The sequence below is a fragment of the Bos grunniens genome, chromosome 8 (assembly GCF_055505025.1).
Source record: "Bos grunniens cultivar Pamir isolate PY7600 chromosome 8, Bosgru_T2T1.0, whole genome shotgun sequence".
Taxonomy (NCBI): domain Eukaryota; kingdom Metazoa; phylum Chordata; class Mammalia; order Artiodactyla; family Bovidae; genus Bos; species Bos grunniens.
Window position 1 is genome coordinate 76,901,208 of NC_141172.1, and position 17,498 is coordinate 76,918,705.

The following is a 17,498-nucleotide window of genomic DNA, read 5'->3' on the forward strand; positions in this document are numbered from 1 at the left end:
CACTGGCTGGGGGGGGAGGGGGGGAGGCTCTCGCGAGAACTAAAGGCTGTCCCGTTCTCGCGCACAGGGAGGGGCGGGTGTAGGGGGTGCTTCTGGACCTGAAGGAGGCTTTCAGGGGTGGGAGGAGGGGCGTGAGCGCGCGGCAAATCGGGCGGGAAGCAGCGAAAAAGGGTTAGGGCGCGCGCTGTGGCGGTTCCTAGTCTCACGGTCGCGTGCCCGGGAACTGCTGTTGCGCGAGGGGAAGGCGGGACGCCCAGGTCGGTGTAGGGCCAGATGAATGCCCCCGTTTCCACAGCCCACATTCGCGTCTTCTTCCCTCCCCGGTACTCCCCTCCCACCCATGCTGCAGGGCGAGCTGCGCGTTGGTAAGTGCAGCCAGCTTGCCGGCCCGGCCCTCGCCGCGCTAACCCGCTGTCTGTAACGGGCCGCAGCGCCCTTCAGGCGTGGCCCGGGCAGGGGGCGCAGCCGGCAGGTTGCGGTCCGCGGTCGGCTGGAGGATCGGGCGGGATTCCGAGAAACGGTGGCAGTCTCGCCGGGCTGTGGCGGTCGAGCCTTGGAGTCCTGTACTCTTCGCCCCCTTTGCTTCCGGCCGGGAGCCTGCGCTCCCAGGGTCTTTACCGGGCTCTGCGTTCTGATGAAACTTTTTTTGCCCTTTTCTTTTCTTTATTAATGGGGCCTGTGATACGAGTATTTTATAGTGTCGCTGTAGTTACGTGTGAAAAATTTCTGAAAGTACTGCTTTCATATCCTACAATGAATGCAAATCGCAAAATAAGCTGTAGACATCCGCTTTCCGTTCACTCGCCTTAAATCAGCCACGGTGTGTCGGCAGTGACTTAGACTAAACCTCTCGCCCTCATATAGATATGTTATCGTCCTAGAGTGTTCGGGTTATACTTAGTGTTCGGCTACTTCTAAGGCCTTTGTGTCAGGCTTTGATGGGTTTTTTTTTGTTAAGGCCCTTAGGTCCAGAATCGGTGACAAACCTCGGAAATTACCAGTAGTAGTACCCAGTCTCCGCATCCCGACTCAACCCTCCAGCTCTCAACCACAACCCCAAACTTGTGTTGAAAAGTGAAAATGTTATACGTTACACATGAAGCTAAATCTACCGTTAGAATACACATTTTTTTGGGTAATGATGAATTTGTGCTGATTCATTCCATTGTAATTTGATTTCCCTCTTGAATACTTTGCAAATTAGATGTAACCAGCATCTTAAAAAGTGTGTGATTTTGACCATCTATTTTACTTGCTTAATATGGAAGAAAACTCTTTTTAGGGGAAACTGAGGACTTCATGAAGCACCAAATATTTACTGGCGGGAATGGTAGTTAAGTACTGTTGGAGCATAATGTCTGGGATTGTGGGGTTTATAAAAGGCTCTCTGAGTTGTTTTTTAATGGCCCCCATCGTAAAGAATATTATAGTCTTGTTGGGAAGTAAAACTCAATGTGCGTTTGGTTTTATGATACATAGTTCAAATTCTTATTTAATGTTCAAGAAAAGTTGATTGAATGTATGAAGGGGCTGGGGATATTTGGATTATAGAGATTTAATCTGCCAGTCAGGATTTGCAACATTTAATTGAATCTGTCTTTCAAAACCAGGGACACTTCACTAACACAAATAGGCACATACAGGATAATGTACTAAGGGTGGTTTCTTTCAAACTAGTATTTCTGTTGAAACCATCATTTTCTGCCTTGGTAAACAGTGATGACTGGTGAGCAGGAACGCAAAGTAAGCAGCTCTTAAGAACTTCCCAGTTTCACTGTCTTCTGATTGGACCCTCAAACCTGAAAACTCTTATTCCCCTTTTCTAGATTTTTTTTTATCTAATTGTTTTCTTCCTTTACCTTTTAAAATTTGCTGTTTAGGTTTACTTTTTAAATAACAAGAAAGTCTGTTTTTTACAAACAATTTTATACCTGCTTCATTCAGAGACTTGCCAGTTTGAGGAAGGTCTGTCTTTTCGCCAACCTTTCTTTCATCCTCTGTTATTTTCAGCCAAGCTGTGTTATATCTGCTTATTCAAGGACTTAGCAACTTGATTGACATATTGTGCTCTTGTGTAATTAATTGTGTGATTATTTGGACTCCTGATGAATTTAAGTCTGGTATTACTTAGCTGTGGAATTTACATAAGGTAAACTAATATAATTGAGATTGTACTCTAGTCAGCTGGATGATTATTTAGAATTTTGTAACTATTATTTTTTGAGTTTGTGCCAGACTTTGTGCTGGCCGTTTAATGCTTATTACAGTCCTGTGAGTAAATTGTGGATAAGACAAAGAGAAGTTAAGGAACAAGTCTAAGGTCACAAAGCGTAGATGGGAATCAGACTCCTATACGTGTTTTCCGTCTTTCTCATGTATTAGGTTATGGAGGATCCACAAGCAGCTCCACTAATTACTTCTTTCTGATTTCAGCCATTAAATATAAAATTTTCCCCATAATTTTCAGAAAGTGTCTTCTCAAAATTCTTGGGTTACCTTAATGTTATCCCCAAGAGTTAAAAACAGACTTACGTGTATTTTTTAAAGTAAAGGCAGTGGAAACATGAAACGGTTATAACTTAAATATTTGTTAGTGCTTTTAAGTCTTAACTATTGATTGAATGCCACATACCATGTCTAAAAGGATGGTACTTGTGCCTCTTCTTCGATTTGTTAAAAAATTGGAATATGTGAGGCTGACTGAAAATTAACTTATAGATGAAATTTGTATAAATCTTAGTATTGATGACTGATATTATAGAATTTTCCTACTCTGTTCTCTTCTGCTCAGTTCCTGCAGTCAATATCTAGAATGTAGATTGCTGTGTCAGCCAAGTTAAGCAGGAGCAAGATGTAACTCAGTTTTTAAAAAAATAATGTTTTCATGATTATAAAATTAATGGAGATTAATGTAATTTTACATATGGTCTTTTTTCCTAACAAAATAAAATAACATATTTTCATGTCATTAAATAGTCCTTAAAATATTTCTTTAAAAAACTATTTCCTGGATCCAGTGTGATTATGTATGTATTTATTTTACTGTTGTTGAACATTTAGTTTGTTTTTTTCCACACTGTAAAAGCTTCGTGATAAGCACTCTGGCACATAAATCTTTGTCCTTATTTCTGAGTGTTTTCTTAAGATTAAGTTTTGAAAATAAAAGAAGTAGATCATATGGTGTGAACATTTCTTACTGTACAATTTCAACAACATATACTTTTTTTATATTCTTTTCATGGACAGTGATGTTTTTGAGGATCAAGGGCTGGGAAATTGTGGTGCTCTAGCTGACACCTGGAGAAGGCAATGGCAACCCACTCCAGTACTCTTGCCTGGAAAATCCCATGGATGGAGGAGCCTGGTGGGCTGTAGTCCATGGGGTGGCGAAGAGTCCGACATGACTGAGCGACTTCACTTTCACTTTTCACTTTCATACATTGGAGAAGGAAATGGCAATCTACTCCAGTGTTCTTGCCTGGAGAATCCCAGGGACGGGGGAGCCTGGTGGGCTGCTGCCTATGGAATCGCACAGTCAGACACGACTGAAGTGACTTAGCAGCAGCAGCAGCTGACACTTCCCTTGTGAGTTGCTTACCTGCAGTGACCATGGTTACTCAATTTCTCAAGAAAAGGAGGAACAAAAACCTTAGAAATTCTCTTGAAGGAATAGATGCAAGTAATACAATTTACTAATTAAATACAATTAGTAAATAAACTCCTTAATAATTTAATTAACACAATTAAATTATTAAGGAGCTCAGTTATTGAAACCCAGTCTAAACTTTATAATTTCACATGATAATACTTTTTCCATTTAGCAATTTAATAAGCTTTTCTTTTAATAATTTAATAAGCTTTTTTTTTTACCTGTAGGAAAAAAATTTATATGTTAGAAACATCTTTTTATAAAATTGTTTTAACATGCATTTGTAGGCACTAAATTATGTTTTATATCAATATGCCCTCTACCTGTCTTTGCTGTTAAATGAAGAATTCTATGCATATTCTATGCAAATGTGCATTTAGTTATGGTAACGTTGTTATAAAATTATAGTACATCTCTGGAAGTGGAGATCCAAATCCTGAGGGTAGTATTTTAAGAAAATTATTTATTAGGAATTTGTCCAGACTACTGTCTGAAAGGATTTTTGTCACTTTCTGTGTTCAACAACACAAACAAGGAAATGCATGTTTGAAATAAGTACAAAATTTAAAAATGAATACATAAGTCTTAAAATATCAGTTTGTGATATTTAAAAAAATTTAAAACTGCTTTATATGGTACTTTAGTAGAGTTATAGCAAAAGGAAAAGTAATAGTGATAACACTGCTTTGAAGCTATTACAAAGATAGATGCAGTAGGTGATGTGTTTCTTTCGTTTGACTTTGTAAATGAAATAATTTAGAATGTACTAGGTGAGCTTGTCATTTATATGAGATCAGAGCAAAGTCTGTTGATTGTTAATACTGTAGTGCTATTACAAACTAGCCATTTATGAATATGTTTTGTATGCAAGTGGGTATATGTAAATGAGAGACTGACTTTACTTTCTCTTTTCACTTATGTCAAACAGCATCTAGAAAATGGTATACGAATGGAGATTAGCAGAATCTAGTTCAGAGCCTGATACTATGTATGATCTTTATGTCTTTAATCTTCATGCCTGTTTCATTCTCACCCAAATAGAAGACAGTACCTACCCTTTCTATCATAAATGACTATTTTGAGGTTTAGGTAATATTACAGATGTAAAACAATATATTTTGAAAAAGTTTAAAATCTTAAGAGGTTTTAATTTTTACTCACCCTTTTCTTCACTTCTCTGTTTATACAGCTATACTGCTGCTATATAGAATTGACACCACTGAAATTCATTTCTTTAATTTCATTTTCTATCCAGCCTTGACCTTTTCAATTCACAATCAGTCTTCCTTTTTTTTTGGTTTCTTCCTCCTCCTAGAAGTATTAACAGTATTAACTCCTACTATTTAACAGGTTCATGTAGAAAATGGCATTTGTGTTAAGTGTCTGCATGTAATAACTTAGGGGTGTATATGGTTATATACTATACTGTACATCCTGAATGATTCATAGTACAAAACATTCTGCAAACAATTTAATTGATGCGGCATTTATACTTGCTAATTCATTTAAATAATTCTAACTACCAAAAGTACACTTTCTTGATTTCAGTTTACTTAATGACTATCAACTCATTACAACACCCCTGACAATTATACCAGGCCCATTTGCCAGTGTTGTGGTGGTTAAATTTTAGTGAAGAAAATAAAGTAACTTACTGAATGAGTACACCTGAGAGCCTTGGATATAGCTTAATTTTTGATGTTAATAATGTCAACAGATAAAAATAGATCTATAAAGTACAGATCTGTGTCTTGAAGATAAGATATCACTCAACTATGGCATCATAAAATCATGCTTGGAGATTTTAACATGCCTTATTTTAATTAATTTCATGTGTTGATGGTATTTTGTTCTAGGTCCATCTTTTAAGCATACAGCTGAACTTGGTTTATTCAATTTGAGAGTATCTTTTAAGAGGTGAGTTAATCTATATTCATTATGATTGCTGATATATTTAGACTAATTTTTACCATCTTGTTAATTTCTGTTTATCAGTTCAGTTCAGTCGCTCAGTTGTATCCAGCTCTTTCCGACTCCATGGACTGCAGCGCGCCAGGCCTCCGTGCCCATCACCAGCTCCCAGAGCTTACTCAAACTCGTGTCCATTGAGTTGATTGTGCCATCCAACCATCTCATCCTCTGTCATCCCCTTCTCCTGCCATCAGTCTTTCCAGCATCAGAGTATTTTCAGATGAGTCAGTTCTTTGTGTCAGGTGTCCAAAGTATTGGAGTTTCAGCTTCAGCATCAGTCCTTCCAATGAATATTCAAGACTGATTTCCTTTAGGATGGACTGGTTGAATTTCCTTACAGTCCAAGGGACTCTCAAGAGTCTTCTCCAACACCACAGTTCAAAAGCATCAATTCTTTGGTGCTCAGCTTTGTTTATCGTTCAACTCTCACATCCATACATGATTACTGGAAAAATCATAGCTTTGACTAGACAGACCTTTGTTGACAAAGTAAAGTCTCTGCTTTTTAATATGCTGTCTAGGTTGGTGATAGCTTTTCTTCCAAGGAGCAAGCGTCTTTTAACTTCATGGCTGCAGTCACCATCTGCAGCGGTTTTGGAAGCCCCAAAATAAAGTCTGTCACTGTTTTCACTGTTTCCCCATCTATTTGCCATGATGTGATGGGACGAGATTCCATGATCTTAGTTTTCTTAATGTTGAGTTTTAAGCCTGCTCTTCCACTGTCCTCTTTCACTTTCATCAAGAGGCTCTTTAATTCCTCTTCGCTTTTTGCCATAAGGGTGGTGTCATCTGCATATCTGAGGTTATTGATATTTCTCCCGGCAATCTTGATTCCAGCTTGTGCTTCATCCAGTCCAGCATTTCTCGTGATGTACTCTGTATATAAGTTAAACAAACAGGGTGACAATATATAGCCTTGGCATACTCCTTTCCCAATTTGTAACCAGTCTGTTTTTCCATGTCCAGTTCTAACTGTTGCTTCCTGACCTGCATACAGGTTTCTCAAGAGGCAGGTCAGGTGGTCTGGTGTTCGGATCTCCTTCAGAATTTTCCACAGTTTATTGTGGTTCACACAGTCAAAGGCTTTGGCATAGTCAATAAAGCAGAAATAGATGTTTTTCTGGAACTCTCTTGCTGTTTTGATGATCCAGCGGATGTTGGCAATTTGATCTCTGGTTCCTCTGCCTTTTCTAAATCCAGCTTGAACATCGGGAAGTTCACGGTTCACGTACTGTTGAAGCCTGGCTTGGAGAATTTTGAGCATTTCTTTGCTAGCATTGAGATGAGTGCAATTGTGTGGTAGTTTGAGTATTCTTTGGCATTGCCTTTCTTTGGGATTGGAATGAAAACTGATCTTTTCCAGTCCTGTGGCCACTGCTGAGTTTTCCAAATTTGCTGGCATATTGAGTGCAGCACTTTCACAGCCCCGTTCCCTTTGTGCCTTCTTTTGGATTGTTTTCTTTATTTTGTGTTTTTCTCAGCAAATTTGAAAATCAGTTGTTATATTTCTATCATTTTGGTGTTTGTCTTCAGTATTTTTATTAAGTATATAATTTACATTCAGTAAAATTTATGTTCTTTTTGATGTATAGTTCTGTGAGCTTTGACAAACATTAGTCGCATGACCATTGCTGTCACCTGTTACTATGGTGCTGCCTTTTCCATTGTTGTTATTCAGTTGCTAAGTTGTGTCTGATTCTTTGCAACCCCATGGACTGCAGCATGCAAGGCCTTCCTGTCCTCCACTCTCTCCTGGAGTTTGCTCAAGTTCATGTCCGTGAAGTTGGTGATACCTTTCCATAATGCCCTGTAACTGGAATTATACAGTCTTTGTCTAACTTTTACCTAGCATGCTGCATTTGCTATTTGTTTCAGTCTATTTGGGCTACTATGACAAAATAGCATAAACTGAGTGGTTCATAAATGACAGAAATTTATTTGAAAACTGAAAAGTCCATGGTCAAGGTGATGGCAGATTTTGTGGGTGTCTGATAAGGACATGCTTCCTGGTTCTTGGATGACAGCCTTTTTATAGCAACCTCTTGTGGCAGACGGAGAAGGCGATGGCACCCCACTCCAGTACTCTTGCCTAGAAAATCCCATGGACGGAGGAGCCTGGTAGGCTGCAGTCCATGGGGTTGTGAAGAGTCGGATACGACTGAGGGACTTCATTTTCACTTTTCACTTTAATGCATTGGAGAAGGAAATGGCAGCCCACTCCAGTGTTCTTGCCTGGAGAATCCCAGAGACCTGGGAGCCTGGTGGGCTGCCGTCTATGGGGTCGCACAGAGTCGGACACGACTGAAGTGACTTAGCAGCAGCAGTGGAAGTGGGGAGTCTGAACCACTGGGCCACCAGGGAATTTCTATGAGGGCTTCATTCTCATAATCTAAGCACTTCATAGAGGCCCCACCTCCCGATACCATCACATTGGGTATTAGGATTTCAACATACGAATTTTCTGAGGGAGAATATCTGTAGCAGTATTCATCTTTGTTATTGCATTTATTAGAAGTGTATTCTTTTTTAACACTGAATGATATTTCATTGTAATGATGTACTATTATTTGTCCATGAAGGACATGTGGGTTGTTTCTGATTTTTGGTGATTATGAAACAAGCTGCTGTAATTGTTCACATACAGATTTTTAATGAATGTAAGTTTTCATTTCTCTTGAGTAAATACCTAGTAATGCTGGGTTGCATGATGAGTGTATATTTAACTTTGTAAGAAAATACTGAACTGTTTTTCTTCCTAATAAACTGCTAAACTGTTTTTCTTCCTAAAAATCTGCTAAACTGTTTTTTAAAGTGATTGTGCTATTTTGCTTTCCAACCAGCAATGTATGAGAATTCCAGTACTTGGAATTATCAGTTGTCTTTTTTATTTTAGCTATATTTTAATTTTAGATTTCCGTAATGTCTTGTCGTTTTGCATATCTTTTGGTGAAATGTCTATTCAGCTCTTTTGCTCCTTTTAAAATTAGTTTGTTTTCCTATTGAATTTTTAAAAAGATTTTTTTCTTTTTTTTGGTGTGGACAATTTTTAATTCATTTTTATTGAATATGTTGCATATTGCTTTTTGTTTTATGTTTTGTTTTTTCGGCTGTGAGTCATGTGAGATTTTAGCTCCCCCACCAGGGGTTGAAGCCACACCCTCTGCATTGGAAGGTGATGTATTAACCACTGGACTGCCAGGGAAGTCCTCCTATTGAATTTTAAAATTATTTTTGTAATCTAAATATGTCTTTTGTCAGTTACCTATTTCTCCCAGTCTGTGGCTTGTCTTTTGTGTTTGTTTGTCTTATCTTTATACTTTAAGCAGTGTCTTTCATAGAGCAGAATTTTAAAATTTTGGTGAAGCTCAATTCATTAGTTTCTTTCTTTTATGAATTATGTATGCTTCTAGTGTTGTATCTGAGAAAACTTTTAAGAAATTAAGATCACAAAGATTATTCTCCTAACTTTCCTTCCCCTTAAAAAAATATAATTGACATATAACATTTTAGGTTCAGTTGTACAACATCATAATTTGTATTATTGCAGAAAGTGAAGTCGCTCAGTCATGTCTGACTCTTTGCAACCCCATGGACTGTAGCCCACCAGGCTCCTCCATCCGTGGGATTTTTCCAGGCAAGAGTACTGGAGTGAGTTGCCATTTCCTTCTCCAGGGGATCTTCCCGACCCAGGAATCAAACCTGTGTCTCCCGCATTGCGGGCAGACTCTTTACCAACTGAGCCACCAGGGGATCCCTATTATTGCAGAACTCACCACAGTTAAGCCCAGATGACATCCATCACCACACTTAGTTAGAAAATTTTATATTTCTTGTGATGAGAACTTTTAAGATCTACTCTCTTAACTTTTAAATATGCAATATAGTATTTTAACTACAGTGACCATACTGTACATTACATTTCTATGACTTACTGATTTTATAACTGGAAGTTTGTACCTTGTGACCCCTTTCGTCTGTTTCGCCCACCCCTGACCTCTGGCAGCTGTCAATCTGTTCTCTGTTATATATGAGCTTTTTTTTTTCTCCTAGCTTTTTTAGTTTTCACATTTATATCTGTGCTTCATTTAGAGTTAATTTTTGTATGTGGTATGAGGTACTGGTTGCGGTTTAAGGTTTTGTGTGTGGAGATATCCCTGCCTCTTTGAGAATATTAATAATAGTTTTTTTTGAAGTTTTTTGTGTTCTTTCATAGTCACTTTATTCTTATTTTTTAAACATTTAAGATTCTGCATTTAAAAACAAACTTCTCCAGGTATAAATTCTTCTCTTGGTTGTGTGTCCTGATGTGGCTCATCATGGTAATTTTCCTCAAATATAGTTTTGGCTTGAGAGCTCATGTTGGATAGAGGTTTTTCCCTTTGGTGTGTTTTTGGAGTTGCTTCAACCTGCCCTCTGACTGGCATAGGTCTAGATCAGCTGTGTCCTTAGAGATTTGGGTATTTACTTTAGTGAAGAGCCTGGTTCTGGACCATGTTGTATTCTATACAAGTTGTATACTCTATGTATCTATTCTTAGATTATCTCTGTTCTCTCCATAGGCCATAGGTAGGTGCTGAATAGAACATTTTTGGGCACAATTCTAGCAAGTAGTCTGTTGTGCCCTATAATTGGCATACTGGGCCCTTAGAGCCTTGTAGCTTTCGCCTGCAAGTCCCCTTTTCCTGGTGTCTTTAGTGCCCGCTTAAAACTCTAAAGTAAAAGTTTCTCAGTCGTGTCCAACTCTTTGTAACCCCATGGACTGTACCGTCCATTGAATTCTCCAGGCTAGAATGCTGGAGTGGGTAGCTCTTCCCTTCTCCAGGGGATCTTCTGAACCCAGGGATCGAACCCAGGTTTCCCCAGGTGGATTCTTTACCAGCTGAGCCACCAGAGAAGCCCAAGAATACTGGAGTGGGTAGCCTATCCCTTCTTCAGGGCATCTTCCTGAGTTCCTGGCCCAGAAGTTTTTACTCTTTGTTATTGAGTGTAGCTATGTATTTAAAGTTTTATCTTGTTTCTTGTATATCCTTCTAGATAGAGGTCCTATATGTACAAAATCAAGAAGAATATGCTTATTGTCCTTTCTTTTGTACACAAAAGTTAGCATGCTGTGTTTTGTTTTTCTTAGCAACAAGTTAGAGAATATTTCCATTTGGTAAACCAGAGGGCTCGTGTAGAGATTGTTGGTTTCTTTGTTAAAGAGACATGCTGATTTGACTCTACATGGTTTATTTTTATCAGAATGGGCGTGGACCTCTCCTACCTCTCCTATCTGTTTTCACATTGTTTTTCATACATGATTTAAAATGTATCTGTACTCTTAATTATTTTCTTCAAAGTAAAGATTCATCAGTTTGGTAGTTATGACCTTCTTAATTCTTCCTCCTAAAATGTTATTCTTGTATTTCTCATAATAACTGTAACTCTTCCTTTAAATTTTAACCATTTGTTGAATTAGTAATGTGACTACTTATTTAGGGTCACAGAGCTTGTAAGTAAAAGAAATTTGGCACCAGAGTTGTACACTGAACCTCTGGATTATATGTTAGTCTCCTTTTTTATTTCACTTTTTTAACACAGTAAAGGGTTTTTACTTTTAAATGTCTATCAGTATATCAAATAATAACATGTTAACAAATTCTTGAATTCTGTCATCTAGTAATTTTGATTAAAAAATGCTAAAAGTAGCCCAAACAATTTTACTAGCATTCATTGTTTTTTTTAGCCAGAAAGGACTGTTTTAAGGCTAGATGCTGCTTAGTACAGGTTACAAATAACTACTTACTATTTTTTTCATAGATAAAGCCCCTGACCTTCAGAAAGCTTTAGGGGAAAAAAAATTAATCCCCCTTTTTAAGTTAAAAATTAAAAAAAAAACTATACCTACAAAAAAAGTCTGTGTGTGTGTATATGTATATGTATAGACACATATTTGTCGCTTGAGCTAAAAGATGTAGGAAACCAGACAATATATGCCTATTAAATTTCTAAGAAATGCAAGGTTAAAAAAAGAAATATTTGTATAAGCTCTAAGTTTTTACAAGGATGCTAGATTTACTATTTTCTAAAAATGAGAGGACCTACTATATAATATACAGAAATAATTTAATGCCTTTTCACAAGAATATGTCTTGAACTAGTCCATGGGACAGGACTTCTTCCCTGGTCCATTTATGCAGTAGTTTTTATGGATCTGCCAGATGTTGCAGACAAAGGCTGAGAGGTTATCTAGGACTTCATCCCTGTTTTGCCAGAAGTAAACCTGAAGGATAGTCATCCCTGGGTCTCCTTTTCCACGTCACTGCTGCAGCTGCCATGGCATCCAGAGCTCTGGCTTCTTTAACTTTGAGCCCTTCTCCCTCTGTAGGCGGTCAGTTTCAATTTCAGCTGCTTTGGCCTCCTTTCACCTTAGGTTGCTTGTGAACCTCCGACATCTTCTCCTATCCTTTAATTTTCACGGTAGCCCTCTGCAGTAAGGAAGGCAAGGAAGCAACCTAAGATAGAGTGTCTAAGTTTCTTGTGGTCCCTTGCTTTTGTTTATTTCATTCCAAACCTCATGTTTTTAGTGTGTACTACCTCCACTCTACCCTGATTGATAATAGGAAACTTCAAAACCATACCATCAAACTCTTGCACTTACAAAAATAGGCCAGTGATTGTTTCTGCAGCTTCCTCTTATAACCCTTACTGTTTTTTGTCTTAGCTCTCAGGCCATTTCTGAGCAGTAGAGGTTACAAGTACTCCACTGAACAACCAGTTCTAAATCCTGTCATCAAATCCTGTGCTCCTGTTCCAAATGGTAAGTTTTCTTATGGGCATATTAAAACTTTATAAATTTAGAGTCTTCCTCTGTTGAAGGAAAAAATTTAATTTGTGAGAAAAGCTTAGTCTTTTTAGTGTTTTGCTACTTTTTTTAATCATACTGAGAAAATCAGAAGTATATTTACGTGATACGACTGTTGAGAATCATTTAGATAAATAAGATGCTTTACATCAGCTAAGAATCTGTTACTTGTTATAATTTTACCTGATTATTATATTAATATAATAACTACTAACATTGTATGTATTGCGTAGGTCTGACATTGTGCTTTACAAATGTTAATCATGTAATCCTCACAACAGCCCCATTAGGTAGGAGGTGGTATTGACATTTTATAGATGAAAAAACTAGGTTAGAAGAAGTTAAAAAATTTATGCTAGGCTGTAGAGCTTATAATTTGACAGAGCTAGCCTTCAAACCTTTATATATCTGTCTCACATTTTTTGCTTTTCTCATTGTACCATCTGATTACTTGTGGCATTTGAATTTTTGCTATGTAGAAAGTCAAAGAATTACATGCTAGAGAGAAAGTCTAAAGGTTTGGCTACTCCTGTTTGTGCATTGTAGAGAATTATAGAAACTCTATTTAGATATACTGAATTACAATAATTTTTTTGTTTGTTTTCAGGTAATAGATGCCTAATATTTCCTTTATGTGAAAGAAATGAGTGTAACTAGTATTGCATTAAGAGTTGAAACCTGGCTTTCAGCTACATGGCATGTTAAAGTGCCTGTAACGTGGCTAGAAGCTTGTATTAACTGGATCCAAGAAGAAAATGATCATGTTAATTTGAGTCAGGCACAAATGAATAAACAAGTGTTTGAGCAGTGGCTCCTTACCGACCTGAGAGATTTGGAGCATCGTCTTTTACCTAGCGGCATTTTAGAAACTCCGAAAGGAGAACTGAATGGATTTTTTGCTCTGCAGATTAATTCATTGGTTGATGTAAGTCAGCCTGCATATGCCCAGATACAAAAGTTGAGAGGAAAGAATACAACCAATGACCTAATTACAGCTGAAACACAAGTAACCCCCAAACCTTGGGAAGCAAAGCCTTCACGAATGTTGATGCTACAGCTAACTGATGGAATTGTACAAATACAAGGAATGGAATATCAGTCTATTCCAGCTCTGCATAGTGATCTTCCTCCAGGTACAAAAATTTTGATTTATGGAAATATTTCTTTCCGTCTTGGTGTTCTCTTGTTGAAACCAGAAAATGTGAAAGTGTTGGGAGGAGAAGTCGATGCTCTTTTAGAGGAATATGCCCAAGAAAAAGTTCTTGCAAGATTAATTGGGGAACCTGATCCTATAGTTTCAGTCATACCAAATAATTCTAACCAAAGCATCCCCAGAATTACGGATGTTCTAGATCCTGCGTTGGGACCTTCTGATGAAGAACTCTTGGCAAGTCTTGATGAAAATGATGAGCTTGCAGCAAATAATAATACCTCTTTGGAAAGAAGTTGTTTCATAGGTAATTCCTCAAATACTGTTCCCATCAGACAGTCAGATTTTGAAAGAGAACTTGTTATTTCTCCAAGGCCAAAGGAGAAACCACGAAACCAATCTATGCTTTTTACTGATGAGGAATTAGATGACTTTTCATTGGAGGAGGCCTTGCTTTTAGAAGAAGCTGTCCAGAAAGAACAGATGGAGACCAAAGAATTACAGCTATTGACTTTGAACAGAACTACAGATGAAAGTATAGAGAAGTTTTCACATAGATCTAATACTCTAAATAATTTTTCTTTTATTTGCAAAAATGGAAACAATAATTGGAGTGAAAAAAATTTATCTGAGCAAATGACTAGTGAAGACAAATCTCTTAGTTGTCCATCTACTAGAGACCAAAACAGTAGTAGTCTTTCAGTTAATCATAATGTACCTCTACCCCATGATTTTACAAATAAAGGTAAGAGCTCAGAGACATATAAAATAAAACAAATTAGCAGTTCAGATGGACATTCCTTAAATAATAAAATGTTCAATGGAGAGCTAGTCAGTAATGTACCAAAAAGGAGTTCAGATGTTCCTAATGAAAATGAGCACCATTTACAGACTTGTTCTTTACAGTTGTCAGAGAATAGCACTGGACTTCCTATCACCATGGATTTGTATTCTCCACCCTTTATCTATTTGTCTGTTCTAATGGCCAGCAAACCAAAGGAGGTTACAACAGTGAAAGTCAAAGCATTTATTGTAACTTTAACCGGAAATCTCTCAAGTTCTGGTGGCATTTGGAGTGTAAGAGCAAAAATTTCTGATGGTACTGCATATCTAGATGTAGACTTTGTAGATGAAATACTTACTAGTCTGATAGGGTTTTCAGTATCAGAAATGAAACGGTTGAAAAAGGATCCTTGTAAATACCAAAAGTTCCTGGAAGGTTTGCAGAAATGTCAGAGAGAGCTAATAGATTTGTGCTGTCTGATGACTATTTCATTTAATCCCTCCTTGTCTAAGGCAATGGTACTGGCATTACAAGATGTTAATACGGACCACCTTGAGAACCTAAAGAGGAGATTAAAGAAATAATTTATTGAAGTAGTATTAAAAAACAATTCAAATAAGCAAGGAAATATTTAGAATTAAATTTGTCCTTTTACTTTCACAACTTTTTGAAAAGGAAGTTTCATAACTGATTTCAGTTTAATTTTAAAATGCTTGATCATGATTGTGTGTTTAAGTTTTTTTAATAAAGTTTTTTGTAGTAAGTGTTTGCTGAATGAATTTAATGACCCATTGTTGTTGAGAAATTTTGTTTTCTACTTGTTATTTCACATAAGGTGACTGGTAAAGTATTGGTGTTTACCAATGAGTCATACTGTTGAAAGAAGGTTAACAATTATAAGTAGGTAGTTGAGTACTTCTAATTTGTACCCCAAAAGATTTGTTTATAATGTTTTTCTTAGGAAAAAATGTAAATCCAGTGGAATAGAATGTTAGACTTTCAGATGTTAATTGTTCTGCTGGTTTTTATTTTGCTGATTGTAAATATTTTGTTTGGTATATTTAAGGCAATTATTATCTTAACTAGATACCATTTCAAAGATTATATTGAACAGTTAAAAACTTGATTTTCAAGGATAATCTATTAAGAAGATCCAGTTAACTTTTGGGGGGATTAAAATAAGATGTATATCTATGTCTTTAGTTGTTATCTCCTTTCTGAATTAGTTTTACATGTAAGTCTTCCTTTAGTTTTGTTGGAAGTGCTGATTTCTTTTTCAAGGGAGGCTGTTTCCCACTTTCCCATTTTGCTGTTAAAAAATCACATTTGAAAGGTTAAGTTATTTTTATTATTCTTTTTTAAAAATGTAAATTAAAGTATCTTTAAAACATTAAATAATAAACACATGGCATTTTTAAAGAAATGTAATAGGAAATATCTGGAAGTAAGATAAATACATATATAAAAATATGATATGGATATAGCAGAAAAATATTCTAAAAATCTTTTGTCATTATTGGTTGAAGGATAATTATCAGAGTTCAAGGCACAATCCAGATTTTGCTGCTGTATCCTTTGATAATAACCACTTCTATGTCCTTGCATAGCTTATTTACTACAAGAGGCCTAAATGGATGGTATTATCTTTCATTATCTTTATTCTAAGTGTTCTCCTGTACTCTGTCTCTGTGAGTAGTGCTTGAAAGCTGTTATTAAATTTTATTTTCTCTTCATATTCAGTTACTGAAGACTGGGTATAGTACTTAACAGTCTTCCCAGGTGATGCTAGTGGTTAAAGAGCCCACCTGCCAATGCAGGAGACATAAAAGGTGTGGGTTTGATCCGTGGGTCAGGAAGATCTCCTGGAGGAGGGTATGGCAACCCACTCCAGTATTCTTGCTGGAGAATCCCATGAACAGAGGAGCCTGGTGGGCTACAGTCCATATGGTTGCTAAGAGTCAAAGTTGCAAAGACACTACTGAAGCTTCTTAACAGGCACACACACAGTACTTTACCATATCAATCCTTTCTTCTGTATTGGACCTTTGTTTCTGACTCTAGTCTTCACTGGCCTGGAGTATTCCAGTAGGATTACTAATTGGCCTGTGCTTTGTTTTGTCCTTAAGCCTTTAACCATAATTCTGCCTGAATGATCTTTCTGACCATTCTTGTTTATTAATAAACTTCTTATTTACTACTCTTTGTTGCCCTCTGATACCAACCTTTTCCAAACTCTTCATCTAGTATGTATGACCTTTTGCAGTCTGGTCCTTGCCTTCCTTTTCAGCCTTGCCTTGCCTCCTTATTCTTCACCTACCTCGTCTGCCGGTAAATTTTAGTCGAACTTGTTCCACAAATGTGGGGAATATACTTCATACTTATATTCTAGCTCACAGTAATAACCCTACCTCCCAGATTTCCACTCAACTTAAGCTTTAGATGCCCATTGAAGTGTTTCATAAATTTCCCTATCCACTTTCATGCCCTTTGTATATTGTATAGACTATTATTTATGTTTTATTATACTTTTTTGCTTCCTGTATTCTACTGCTACATTTTGGGCAGAATAATTCTTTTGTAGAGAGCTGTCATGGGGACCCTTTAGCAACATCCTGGCCTCTACATGTGATGTAGAATCCTTCCAGTTATAGATGAATGGATAAAGAAGTTGTGGTACATAAATACAATGAAATATTACTTAGCCATAAAAAGGAATGAATTTGAGTCAGCTGAACTGAGATGGATCAACCTAGAGCCTGTTATACAGAGTAAAGTAAGTCAGAAAGAAAAATATCATAAATTAAAACATACATAGAAAAGACAAAGGACCAGAGACCAAATTGCCAACATCTGCTAGATCACTGAAAAAGCAAGAGAATTCAGGAAAACATCTACTTTTCCTTTATTGACTATGCCAAAACCTTTGACTATGTGGATTGCAACAAACTGTGGAAAATTCTTAAAGAGATGGGAATATCAGACCACCTGACCTGCCTCTTGAGAAATCTGTATGTAGGACAAGAAGCAACAATTGGAACTGCACATGGAACAACAGACTGGTTCCAAAATTGGGAAAGGAGTACGTCAAGGCTTTATATTG

At 37.1% G+C, this 17,498-nt stretch overlaps 1 protein-coding gene across 4 annotated transcripts; it reads left to right on the forward strand.

Annotated features, from left to right (window-relative positions):
* Positions 1–62: 62 nt before the first annotated feature.
* Positions 63–15,161, forward strand: RMI1 (RecQ mediated genome instability 1). 4 transcript variants are annotated; one of them, XM_086416822.1, is made up of 5 exons: positions 121–257; positions 959–1,135; positions 5,506–5,566; positions 12,324–12,419; positions 13,072–15,161. In XM_086416822.1, exon 5 carries the CDS (start codon positions 13,108–13,110, stop codon positions 14,980–14,982), a length of 1,875 nt encoding a protein of 624 aa, XP_086272948.1. In that variant the 5' UTR covers positions 121–257; positions 959–1,135; positions 5,506–5,566; positions 12,324–12,419; positions 13,072–13,107; the 3' UTR covers positions 14,983–15,161. The 4 variants fall into 4 exon arrangements, with proteins under 4 accessions (XP_086272946.1, XP_086272948.1, XP_086272947.1 ...); XM_086416821.1 differs by having other exon boundaries at positions 226–365; XM_086416820.1 differs by lacking the exon at positions 959–1,135 and having other exon boundaries at positions 63–257.
* The last annotated feature ends 2,337 nt before the right edge of the window (positions 15,162–17,498 follow it).

Excerpts from the sequence above, each read along its gene's own strand:
- RMI1 (XM_086416820.1), top strand. The coding sequence starts at position 13,108 with ATGAGTGTAACTAGTATTGCATTAAGAGTTGAAACCTGGCTTTCAGCT.